The sequence below is a fragment of the Bos grunniens genome, chromosome 5 (assembly GCF_055505025.1).
Source record: "Bos grunniens cultivar Pamir isolate PY7600 chromosome 5, Bosgru_T2T1.0, whole genome shotgun sequence".
Classification (NCBI taxonomy): domain Eukaryota; kingdom Metazoa; phylum Chordata; class Mammalia; order Artiodactyla; family Bovidae; genus Bos; species Bos grunniens.
In genome coordinates this window covers 121155472-121168409 of record NC_141169.1, presented here as the reverse complement: position 1 = coordinate 121168409, position 12938 = coordinate 121155472, and the positions used below count along the sequence as shown (strand labels likewise).

Sequence of the window (12938 nt, the reverse complement as noted above, 5' to 3'; positions counted from 1 at the left end):
GAAAGAAAATGGGCAAGAGATCTCACACAAAAAATATCCAAATGGCTGATTAATATACAAAAAGGTGCTCATCCTCAGCAGTCACCGAAGTGATGCAAATTAAAACCACAATGCTGTTATCTACAACTATCAGAAAAGCTGAAGTAAACCAACTGATCCCATTAAAGGCTGGAGAGGAAGTGCAGCAGCAGGAACCGTGCTCTGCTGCTGGGACTGCAAACAGCCTCAGGCACTTTCACTTTAGCCACGCACGCTGCCCACCTGATGTAACACCAGGAGAAAGGAAGTCTTCATGCTTCCGAGACTCACAATGCAGTGCTTACAGAACCAACACGCTGTCTGGGGTTTGTTCTGAAACTGAGTACTGGGGACGGTGAGCAGGGGCGGGAGATGAAAGACTGACATGCTGGCTCCTGAAGCGGGCGCTGGGCAAGGCGCCTGCACACCGCACAGCCGTTCCGGGACGTGTGCGGTGCATGGTGCCGAAGCATGCCAGGGCGGTCTGGGGCAGGCGCACGCGTCGTGCCCAGAAGAACCATGCTCCAGCTCAGTGAGGTTAGCTCACCCCACGCTCTACAGGAACCTGTAACTGGCATTCGTTTCATTTTTTGGCTGCACCACGCGGCTTACAGATCTTAGCCACCTACAGTGGACACAGAGTCCTATCCACTGGACAGAGGAGAACTTCCTTTTATTTATTTGAAACAACAAGTGCCCTAGACACAAAGAAGTGATCCCCAGGTGGCGCCAGTGGTAAAAAGTCCACCCGTCAGTCAGGAGACGCAGGTTCCACCCGAGTCAGGAAGATTCCCCAGGGAAGGAGATGCTACCACTCCGGTATTCTCGCCTGGAAAATCCCATGGACAGAGGAGGCTGGCTATAGTCCATGGGGTTGCAAAGAGCTGGGCACGACTGAGAACCAGTGCATGGTATAAACACAGATGCAACAGCAGGAATCCTACGGTCCTAGCACGACGCAAGCAGGGCCTGGGCCTCACGGTGGGACCGGTCAGCAAGAGGGCAAGCCGGCCTCGCCTGGGGCCTGTGCCCCTCGCGAACAGCGCTAGTGCTGCTCATCCAGAGCAGGCCCGCGGCCCTCTCTCGGGAAGCCAGCTTCTTCATCCACCCCGGCTCCCACAGCAGCAGCCACGCGGCTCCAGGTGTGTCCCTCGGAACAGTCAGAACCGCCCTCCACGCATCAGCCGAGCCTCCCTCCCAAAGCATGCGGGCTGGGCGGATGATTACCTGTTCAGTTTTTCTTGCAATGAGATTACCAATGGTCTTGCTGAAGAAACTGGCGAGCAGAGGATTGAGGGGCGGCTCACGGTCCAGGAAGTTGTAAAGAACGTTCAGCAAAGTCTCATCCCCTCCCAGCCTGTCGTTGATTTGTGGCACGTCGCACGTCAGTAGCTCACAGGCTGTGTTCGGGTATCTGCAGGGGCAGAGAGCAACAGCTGGGTGCGAACTGGACTTCTCCACTGCTCAGGAAGCCCCTTAACAGTCTTCTCTTAGGAAGCAGCTCCACAAGCAAAAACCAAAATGGCTAGACCTCACAATAGAATAAAAATGTGATTATTCTGTGACCAACCAGCATTTTTCACTAGAAGCTCAACGTTTAATCATCCTTTCCGCTGACTCCTTATACCCTCATCCTGACATCCTACATTTTCAGACTCTGTTTGTGTTTTCTATGGAGCCTCTTGCAGCCTTTCGGCCTCTCCTCCGCCCTCCACTCTCCCGCCAGGCCTCTCACGTGTGTCAGGTCGTCCTTCCCTCTCCACGCGCTGCTCACCCCACACAGCAACCAGCACAGACCCGGCCTGTTCCCAGACTGAAGAGCCCCCGTACCACAGCTTATGCAGCACCAGGGCACGTGCTATGCAGATTATTATTAAGAAGTGCTGTCTTACTGCATCTCACTGTTGACTACGCCGGCTGTCTTGCTGTCCACACTGTTAGCTGAACCCAGGGGAGGCAAGGCGCGAGTGCGGAGGCTGGAAGAAAGCTCAAGGAGCCGTAGGAACGGCAGACGCGTTTATTCCTTCCTGACAGGCACAGCCGCCGGAGCAGCAGACACACGGTGGTCTCTCCTCTTGCTGTTGCCCCAGTGGACAGTCATGATGCAGCCGTAACGTAGCCATAACCCGGAGGCCAGGGCTTTTCAGGTGGAGCTTATGTATGTTTACAGAATACAAGTGGCCCGTGGCCAGGTGGGTGCATCGTGCCGTGCACATGTGGTAAGTGATCTCAGCTGCTACACAACCGTGCGTTTACAAACGTGGGGGACAGGGCTGGGCTCAGAGAGCCTGACCACCGCCATTTTGGCTAACTGGCTACTTCCCTACAAATATATGTTAAAATGCATTATTCCTTTGATAAAAATGATCAGACAGAACACAGTCCTGATCCCAGCATGTATCACCTCGTACCACTGTGTTCCCTGCCTGACCCTCTCACAGACACGGGCCGGACAGGCCTACCTGACGCCCCGCGGCATCCAGAGCCCGCCTCGCGGTGCAGTGACAAGGCCTGTGCACACGCCGCCCGGGACCCGCTGTGTAGCCTCAGGCACGTGACTGAGTCTCTTGGAGCCTGAGCTGCCGCATCCAAACACGGGAGCTGAGAGTCCACCCTCCCCAAGGCTGTGCATAGAGCAGAGCCTGGCACACGGGCAGCCCCGGATCAAGGTCAGCCGCAGCGACCCTCCAGCTCGCAGAAGCCACCCAGAGGGCCCCAAACTAAGGCGCTCACTGTGGGTTAAGAGGCTCCAGAGGCAACAGCTGATGGAGCGCACAGCCAACCAGGTGCAGAAGGGGCGGAGGCAGGGCCATCAGCGTGGCTGTGGGGCAGGTGCTCCTGTTAGCCCAGGGGGCAGAGGCCCCACGGAGGGCCCACCCCATCGAAGACGATGCCTTCGAACTGCGGTGCTGGAGAAGACTCTAGAGAATCCTTGGAGAGCAAGGAGATCAAACCAGTGAATCTTAAAGGATATCAGTCCTGAATATTCACTGGAGGGACTGACGACGAAGCTCCAATACTTTGGTCACCTGATGCGAAGAGCTGACTCACTGGAAAAGACCCTGATGCTGGGAAAGATTGAGGCAGGAGGAGAAGGGGACGACAGAGGATGAGATGGTTGCATAGCATCATTGACTTGACATGAGTTTGAGCAAACTCCTGGAGATAGTGAAGGACAAGGAAGCCTAGCGTGCGGCAGTCCACAGGGTTGCAAAGAGTCAGACACCACTGAGGGAGTGAGCAAGCACACACACACCTCCCCCAGGTTAGGAAGCGCAGGTTCAAATAGCAGCTGATGAGGGAAGCGCGGGGCAGTCAAGAAACGATGGTGCAGCCCCGGAGCAGGGGCCTTAATGGTGTTCCCTCATTCAGTCGTTTCCTCCTCTTTGCGATCCCAAGGACATGCCACGCTTCCCTGTCCTTCATCTCCCGGAGTTGGCTCAAATTCATGTCCATTGAGTTGGTGATGCCATCGAACCATCTCGTCCTCTGTCGTCCCCTTCCCGTCCTGCCTTCAATCTTTCCCAGCATCAGAGACTTTTCCAGTTAGTTGGCTCTTCCCATCAGGTGGCCAAAGTATTGAAGCTTCGGCTTCGGCGTCAGTCCTTCCAATGAATATTCAGTGTTTATTTCCTCCAGGATTGACTGGCTGGGTCTCCTTGCAGTCCAAGGGAGTCTCAAGAGTCTTCTCTAACATCACAGTTCACAGACATCAATTCTGCAGCACTCAGCCTTTTTTACTGCCCAGCACACACAACTATACATGACTACAGGGAAAACCATAGCTTTGACTAGACGGACCTTTGCAGGCAAAGTAATGTCTCTGCTTTTTAATATGCTTTCTAGGTTGGTCACTGCTTTTCTTCAAGGAGCAAGCATCTCCTGCTAAAGGGATACACACAACAATACCTTTGAGCTCTTCAGCAGAACTAAGCTCCCACCCCACCCCCAGATGGATAACAGTAACTTCAGGCTGAGCCCAAGATTTCTGGAACTCTGCCCTGTTACCTCACCACCAACCAAAGAGAAGAAAGCACCACATCCCGCAGCCCTCACCTCAAATTTGCCTATAAGCTTCTCCCCTAAAACTACTGGGGAGTTTAGGGCTTTTGGGCACTGATGCCAAGCAGGGCCCTCTAGGTCTCCCAGGCAAGGAGGCCTTTTTGTCCCCCATTTCCTTTAGACAAAGCATCAATTCTTGGCTCAGTGGTAAAGAATTTGCCTGCTGACACAAAAGACACAGGTTTAATTCCTGGGTTGGAAAGATCCCCTGGAAAAAAAAATGGCAACCCACTCCAGTATTCTTGCCTGGAAAATTCCATGGACAGAGGAGCCTGGTGGGCTCTAGTCCATGGGGTCCCAAAGAGTCGGACACGACTGAGTGCACGCACACAGCCTTCTTATAGACAAGACTGCAGCTTCCACGCCCTTCTTTGAGTTCCAAAAGGCAGAACAGTTACTAATCAGAGGAGCAGCAGCCAGGAAACCATGTGAAACAAGACTAAAGGATCCAGAGAGACCCATAAAAGATTAGGAGACGACCACCAGAGGCCCTGCATACAAGACCCTGATCTTGCCAGCAACCCCACTCCTTAGAGATTGCAGAAGAAAGAATGCAAGACTGTTTCGGCTCTGGTCCTTATCACAGACCCCTGCCTGACTACACAATCTCTCCCGACTCACCAGGAAGTGGGGCACAGTGCCTGAGGCACTAGCCTACTGAGCGTTCCCCTTTCGCCTGGCAAAGCAATAAAGCCATTTCCCTGGTGGTTCAGACGGTGAAGAATCTGCCTGTAATGCAGGAGACCGGGTTTGATCCCTAGGTCGGGCAGATCCCCTGGAGAAGGGAATGGCTACCCACTGCAGTATTTTTGCCTGGAGAGTGCCATGGACAGAGGAGCCTGGTGGGCTACAGTGCATGGGGTCGCAAAGAGTCCGACACGACTGAGCGAGTAACACTGTCCCTTTCTTTTCCTTCTCCTCCGCAACTCTGTCTTCATATTTCCGTTTGGCAATGGTGCACAGAGAGCCAACATTTTGGCAACAGCACAAGCCACCTATTCTTGCTCAGCCCCACAGTAAAACACATCTCTCTGCTCCAACCTCTGACGTTTCGGTCTGGCCTCACAGTGCTTCGTGCACAGGAGCCGTGCTCTGTGCACTCAGAGAGGCCTCGGTGCAAACAGTGGTCCCCAGGCAGGCGGAGAGCTTGCTGCAATGAGACTCCCTGCTTCTGTTTGCTTTGTTTTGTATGTATTTATTACTAATTTCTCCCAAACTCTTTGACTTTAAAGTTCTCCTGGATTATTGGTGCCACTTCTGAGATCCCCCTGTCCTGACCCAGGGGATAAAGTCCTGGGAAACTGCAGAGCAACAAAGTTAGAAAAGGCCCTAGGAGGCCCTTGAGGAAACTGGGGGCCTGTGGCATCAGACCTCTCAGCAGCAGGGCTGGAGTCAGGAAGAGAAGGCGTGAGTGAGCCGCGTGCACGTCTCCGTGAACACAGGCCGCCCCGGCCCTGGGAGCCCCGCAGGGACCCTCTGTCAGAGCCGCCACCCTCAACGGCGAGCCGTGAGGGGACTCAGGATGGGAGTGCACAGGATGTGACCAAGACAGCGGCAGGGCAGGTCAGAGGAGTGGAGCGTGAGCCCAGACCCCGCACCTTCCTAGGCACAGAGAGGCGCTCAATCCACAACGTGAGTCGTCTGGTCTTCTTTAATGAACAGCAATCGTCTGAAGTTCTGACTACCTGGTCTTTGTTGGAAAAACTCCTACACATCTTGGCTCCTCACTCGCCTCTTCAGAGGTGTCCCTGAGTTATCGGGGAGTCCTCTCCCCAGGGTTTAAAGTCTTCAGAGAGTCCACCAAGTAAAATGTAATTCTCAGCTTTTAAATTGTACCTTTTTTTTCAGTTGACAAAGACAACCCTAGAGTCTTCAAAACAGCAGGAGAACCATGTCCAGCCTGGACGTGACCCGGCAGAGCCAGCCCGAGGGAGAAGGGTACACTCAGGAGACTGTCAGAGAACAGAACTTGCCAGGGGCAGCAAGCGAAAGAGAGAAGAATGAAACCCAGGAACACAGGAGGTGGCCGCAGCAATTACCGGGTGAGGAAGCAGAGTCCAGGGCCGTCACGGCGGAGGCTCCCGGGGCCTCTGCACGCCTCTCTGTGGCCTGCCCGGCTGCTCCCCAGGCGCTCCCCGCAGCTCGGTGTCCCCCTCTGTGCTGCCCTGCAGGGCGGGGTGGGGGTGCGGGGAGACCTTCCTGGGCTGCCGGGCCCAGCCCTGCTCCCCACAAGCACGCAGGTCTGTGACTTGGGAAGAGGAAGGCCTCCTCCATCCATCGCCACACCACTGCGTCAGAAACAACAGTGTGAGCTTGGCATCCACCTGCGGACTCTTTCGTCTCATTTCTCAAATGGCCCAAAGCTCGGCAGGCAAATTGCACGGGAACCTTAAGAAAGAGCCAGAAGCATCCTCAGGAATCTCGGGCCAGCTCCGGGCCCCAGGCTGCTGCACAGGGCCCCAGCTGCATGGAGCTCCTCTGGTATTAGAGCAGCTGACCACTCAGGGTGGCCCCTGGGCCCCTCGGCTCAGAGGCACCCCTACTTCCGGACAGGTCTCTGCATAATCCAGCCTGCAGCCAACAGGCTGACGCGGCCGTCAGGGCGGCCACGGGGGCAGCCGTCTGGAGGCTGAGATGACGGGGCTCCTGCCCACCGCGCTCACGCCCAGCTCACCGGGTGCTGCCACACACCCTGAGGGCCACACGGATTGGCTCGACAGAGACCCATGGCTGAGAGCCTGAAACAGGTCCAATCTGTACCCTCGGCACCTCTGAAAAATAATCCTGACCCCCCACCCTCTTCCAGCTACTACCTCATCCATCTACCCAGCCTATTTCTCTTTTCAAAAAGTATATTTAGTTTTAACTAAAAGCAAACTAATCTTTAATAAGCAAGTTAATTTTAAAATTAACTTTTAAATTATAAAGGTTGTTCTTTTTTTAACAGGCGACATGCACACATGCTTTAACGACTCAGCATGACCAGGCTCCTGAGGAAGAGCCTGCATCCCCACTCGCAGGCCATACTGCTGGGACGGTCACCGTAGCCTCTTGGCACCTTCTCTACTATTCACCTCCATGTTTCCAAATAAAACACAAACACACATCTTCAGCAACTGCAGACATCACGAACTGACCTCCTGTGTGACGCTAGGGCTCTCACACCAGCCGGCCCGTCCAGCCCACCGCCCTCTCCCCGCCTCTATAAAATTAGACCACAGTTGTTAATTAAATCCCTATCTGGGGCTGCCCTTTCTGTATAAGCATGCAAACACCAGCCCGTCTACTTACTTGTATGTGTCCCTGCCCAGAGCGGCAGGTCTCCTTGTTGCCTTATTTGTGCTCGCCAACTGCCGATCTCCTCAAACTCTGACTGTAAAGCTCCCCCAGTCTCTACTGCCGCGATGGGACCCTCTACCCAGAAGCACAACCAGCCAGCCAGCCCTCCTCCCCATCCCACTGCTGCCAGCGCCTGACAGGAGACCCCCGCTCGGGCAGCAACAGGGCCCATTCGGGAGCAAAAGAGTGAAAGGAATGGGGTCACTAGTGGCGACGCGGACATAAGACCAGGCACATCTCAGGAGGCGGCCTGACAGCCTCTGACCCGCCACACCGCGCCCTGGCTCCTCCACGAGCAAGCCCCTGCCTCTCTCTGGAGCACTCCAGTCAGACGGGTGTGCAGACCACAGCCCTGACTGCGCCCCCGCCCTCATCGGCTCATCCTGCTTTATTTGCCTCCTGAGTCAGCAAAAACATTCTACAGATGGTCAGAGAGTAACTGTCTTAGAGGGTTTGTGTTGTCACAGACAACAGGTCATAGGTGTATCCAAGAAGACTTACTGACGGACACTGAAATGTGGGTTTTGCCATTTTCAGGTAAATGTTTACAGTTTTTTCATTTTTTCCCCAACCATTTAAAAATGTAAAACCATTCTCAGCTGGCAGGTCCTACAAAAACAGGATCTGACCTCAGGCCATAACTCCCTAGCCCATTCTAAGACGTGACAACACACGCCGACCCCAGTGGCCACGTGAGCAGCTGAGGGCACCCTGTCTGCCCTGACTCCCCGTGCCACCAACCCCTGCTCCTGCACGTCCCAGAGTCTGAGTGGGACCCGAGCGGCACCCTCAGAGTCAGAGGCCAGTGCTGGGCCCTTCCTGCCCCCCGAGGCCCCGCCGTTCACACTCCTGTGTCCGCACCCAGCCCCGGTCCCAAGTCCTCACTCGGTCCCCTCTGTCATCTCCTAAGGTCACAGCCCTGTCTTAACGTCACCCGTCGGGACAACTGACACAGAATGCTTCCTCCTGGCAGAAGGCCCCAAGTCAAGTGGCCACGTGCCACCCGTCGCCGGGGACTGGCCGCTTCACCAGGCCGAGCACACGCGCCCGTCTCTGTCAGGGCTCAGCCTTTTTCTAGCATTTCCCCAAAACGCTTCAACGTGCTGCACTGCTGCTCATTACCACCCAGGGTGAGGAATCACACACAGGGACCCAGACCTTAAACATCACAGAGACAAAGCCCGCCAGTGGCCCTCCTCACACGTAGGGTGGGGTCAACACTCAGGGTCAGCTGCTCCCTTCAAAAGCTCGGCCCCGGCCGTCCTCAAGCCCTGCCCGCTGCCCCCGAGCGCAGCCCGGCCTGGTACCCACTTGAAGCGGGCCCTCTCCTCCAGGTCCAGGGCGGGGTCCTGAGTCACGAGGCCCACCAGCTCCTCCATGCTCTGCCGCCGGCACAGGAAGTCCAGCAGCTTCCGGTTCTGGGCCTTGCACTCCTGCAGGATGTCTTCTCCGTCCATCAGCTCCCGCAGCGTCACGCCCTCCTTATCCAGCAGCTTGTCAACGTGCGACATGGCGCTCAAGTCAAACTTCCAGAACATGGTGCTGGCCACAGAGCTGCAAGCAGACAAGAGGGTCACTTCCCCCAGCCTGTGCACGTGGGCCTCAGCCACCCTGCAGCCGAGTCCCAAGTCCACGCTGGCTGGCCTGGGCTGCAGGGGGTGCCCCCACTGGCCGCCCCCGCCTCCTCCCCTCTCGCTGGAGCTCCTGCTCACGGCCCCGTGCCCGAGGCCGCATATACCTTTCCCCGTGTCAGACAGCAGATACCCCTCCACCCAGAGAGTTCACAACTCACAAACCTCCTCCCAGTGTCCACCTCCCTCCTCAATCAACACTGCCCACCTGTTCCCAGATGTCTCCGAATCATGTACTTTTTTAATTTTCTGTATACTATCTTTGAAAAAACTTTCTGGTTGAGGAGAGACAGCCCTTCCTGTGCAGCCAACTCAGAGCAGCAAAGCATTTCCAGGAGCGCATCTCCAGCCTAAAGGCTGATCCCCCAGGCCCCACCCCCCTGCCCCGCTGCAGGCCCACAGGCCAGGAGACCCCTTCCTCTGCTTTCATCATCCCAGCACCAGGGACCAGGGACCAGGCAAGCAGAAGCCGCACACACAGCTTAAAGCCTGCCAAAATTATCCAAGCAAGCTGGGCCTAAGCAGCTCCCCCTGCCCAGCCTCGCCTTTCACACGGAAACCCCACAGGGGCCACAGCCTCAGCCCCTCTCTCCTGCCTCTTCTGCCTCCTGACCCCCGGGCTTCCCTACTTGCCCCGCTGAGGTCCGGGCCGCCCGCCTCCAGGACCCAGGAGGGCAACAAGCTTTGCTCTCCTGTCTCTCCGCCGCTGCCCCCACCTCCCTGCCCCCGTCCTGTCCCCTTGCTGGGTGGAAAGGGCTGCCCCTGAAGCCCCTCCTCCACTTGCACACCAAGGCTCCACACTCCCCACCTTGGGCTTCTCGCCCAGCAGCCCTCAGGCCACAGCCCCACCCCGTCTCCAGGCCTGGCTCTTTGTGCCTGGACTATACAACGTGTGACCACTCAGCAAGTCCCTGTGGCAGTCTGTGAGCCTAGGCTGGTTTGCAGCAAAGTTTTCCATGTCGGATACAAAATGAAAAACCTAAGCCTGTACTTTTAAAAAATTCATCAATTATTTATTTTTGCGTTGCTGCACTGGGTCTCGGTTGCCTTTCTCTAGTTGCAGCCTCAAGCCTCTTCCCTCTGCGGTGGCTTCCGTTGCTGCGGAGCACGGGGCGCCGCGCAGTCTAGAGTGCGGGCTCAGCAATTGTGTTAGGCTCAGCTGCTCTTCACATGTGGGATATTCCCGGACCAGGGATCAAGGCTGTGTCGACCTGCACTGGCAGGTGGATTCTTAGCCACTGTACCACTAGGGAAGGCCTCAAAGTCTGTATCTTTAACCAAGTTAAACCTGTATTTTGAGATTATGAATCTTTTCAGTGTTAAATCACTATTTACAAAATCATAATGACAGATGGGGGATTTATCTGATCTAATATTTTTATTTGGAAGAGTAAAGGACTCCCCACACGACAGGAAGCCCTAGTTTGTGTGGGTGAAGCCCACCTCTCAGAACCCCATGACACCAGCCCCTCAGCTGTCCAGCCATGCCCTCCACAGCCTCTTGTCTTTGCTGCATTAAACTCCCTTTCCCGAAACAGACATCTTCATGCTCCTCTCACGGCGGCGTTAAAGCCTGTCTGGCCCCAAAGGCCCAGCGCTCGCCAGGGCGCTGTCCCCAGTGTGCCTCCGGGTCCTCTGGGGACTCCCCGCTGCCCCCAGCTCCACCCTTGCCACAAGTACGCCACGTGTCTCCCGACACAGACCGCGCTCTGCCCCTACCCGCTGCACACGCTCCTGTGCTCAGGCCCTTCACTGGCGAAAATCCCCCCTGCCCGCCAGACGCAGACGCAGGGCACTTGAACACTCAGGGCAGGGGCTCCACAAGTCAACCCGCACTCGATTTCCATCTAGGTCCTAACATCTTCCTTATTTCTCTTGTGAGGAGTGCAGATGAGTATCTGCAGCGTTAGTGACAGACTCTAGGGGACCAGAAAAAACAATTGCTAGATGGGCCTTCAGGGCAAGACTGCTGCCCCCACACATCAGGCGCCCTCTCTCCTGAAGCCCTACAGAATGGCCTGTGCACGTGGACAGCACACAATCCAGGGAGGCAGACCCCCACCTAACCAGGGCTTTTTATCCAAACAAGAACTTGCCGAGCAGCGCAGCCAGAGGTGGTCTCTGCGTCCTGTTCTCAGCCAGAGTGGCCGAGAGTCCCACACTAACACAGCACACCGTTCCCCTAGTTCACACTGGCCACATCCTGCAGCGTCCTTGTACTGTCCACATATCTGTATCTGCACACTTAAAGTGTTTCTTTTCTAAACAGCACACAATTGATATGGTCTTGCTTTGTTATTCTGTTATTCTTTGCCTTTTAATTAAAGTACTTAGATTATTTAACGTAACATGGTTGGGTTTAAGTAATTTGAAAAAAATACAACACACTTTTATGACAAAAATAAAGCCTCTTAATAAATTAGAAATAGAAGGGAACTTCCTGCACCTAATAAAGGGCATCTACAGAACACCTACAGCTAACAGCACGCTTAATGTGCTGAAAAGACTGCATGTTTTCCTTCTAAGATTGGAATAAGAAACTGAGCACGTCTATTCTAGATCCTATTCAAGATCTACTTCTATCCAAGGTAGTACCAGAAGACAAGGGAAAAAAACACATACAGGTTAAAAAAGAATAAGTAAAACTGTCCTTACTCTCAGATGACATGACTGTGTAAGCAGAAATGCCTAAGAAATCTGCACGGAAGAGAGCTACTGGAATTAATGAGTGAACCTAGCTAGCTTACCAGTTACAAGGTCAATATCCAAAAAGGAACTGTATCTCAATATACTAGCAATAAAAAATTTTTAACTTCTGCTGTGCTGTGCTTAGTCGCTCAGTCGTGTCCGACTCTTTGCAACCCTGTGGACTGTAGCCCGCCAGGCTCCTCTGTCCATGGGGTTCTCCAGGCAAGAATACTGGAGTGGGTTGCCACACCCTCCTCCAGGGGATCTCCCCAACCCAGGGATGGAACCCATGTCTCCTGCACTGCAGACAGATTCTTCACCAGCTGGGCCACTAGGGAAGACCATGTTAAGACATGGGTTTTTCTTAAACTGGTTTACTGATTCAATGCAATCCCAAATAAATTCTAGCAGATTTTTAAAAATAGAAATGGACAAGTTGCTACTAAAATGTATATGGGAAAAAACCCAGGAGAACCAAAGCAGTTTTGAAAAGAAAGAACAAAATTGGAGTGCTAACACCGCCTGATTTTAAGGCTTCCTATAAAGTGAGATTACTCAGGAGAGTGTGGTTCTAGTGGTTCAGCAGAACAAAACAGAGAGACTAGATGAAGACCAACACACACACACGGCCAACTGACTTTCACTAAGTGTACCACAGCAATTTAACAGGGAAAGGATAATCCTTTTTAACATATAGCTCTGGAAAGTTGAGTATCTATATATAAATCAGACCTCAACCCTTACCTCACATCATACATGGATCACAGACTTAACCATAAACACCAACACTAAAATCTTTAGAAGAAAACTTAAGAATAAAATATTTGTAAACTTGTGATAGATAAGACACAAGGAAAAACAAACTATTATTATTATTTATTTATTTTTGCTCAAAAAACAGAAGACACGCTTACAGAAGGAAACGAAATGGTGGGCTGCAGCTGTGCTGGCATCTTCAGGCAACAGCAGCAGTGCTCCAGGGCAGCGCAAGCAGACGCGAAAGACGGGAAAGAAGCGGAGGCCCAGGAGGGCCTCAGGCGAACAGAACGGAAGACCTGTAAGCCTCCTCTCCAAACCCAAGAAAGAGAAATCTTCTTCCAAGAAGGAGCTGGCTGGTAGTGATCTTGAAGAGACGGCTAGCACTGTAAGTCTTCCCAAAAGGAAGAACTCTTTCCCCAAAGGGGAACCAGACAATGACCC

The 12938-nt window shown here is 53.9% G+C and overlaps 1 protein-coding gene across 23 annotated transcripts in view; it reads right to left on the bottom strand.

Annotated features, from left to right (window-relative positions):
* Positions 1-12938, bottom strand: part of PPP6R2 (protein phosphatase 6 regulatory subunit 2) — a 61879-nt gene that overhangs the window by 23189 nt on the left and 25752 nt on the right. For 18 of the 23 annotated variants that reach the window (XR_015164686.1, XR_015164687.1, XR_015164688.1 and 15 more), the window contains 2 exons: positions 8731-8973; positions 1246-1432 (listed from right to left, as the gene is read on the bottom strand). Coding sequence is in view for 14 of the 23 variants with exons in the window: in XM_086403446.1 (XP_086259572.1) it covers positions 1246-1432; positions 8731-8957 (414 nt within the window). In the remaining 9 variants the exon portion in view is untranslated. Of the gene's footprint in view, positions 1-1245; positions 1433-1910; positions 2147-8730; positions 8974-12938 lie in introns of those variants that run through there. The other 5 variants (XM_086403457.1, XM_086403459.1, XM_086403458.1 and 2 more) reach the window with 2 other exon arrangements.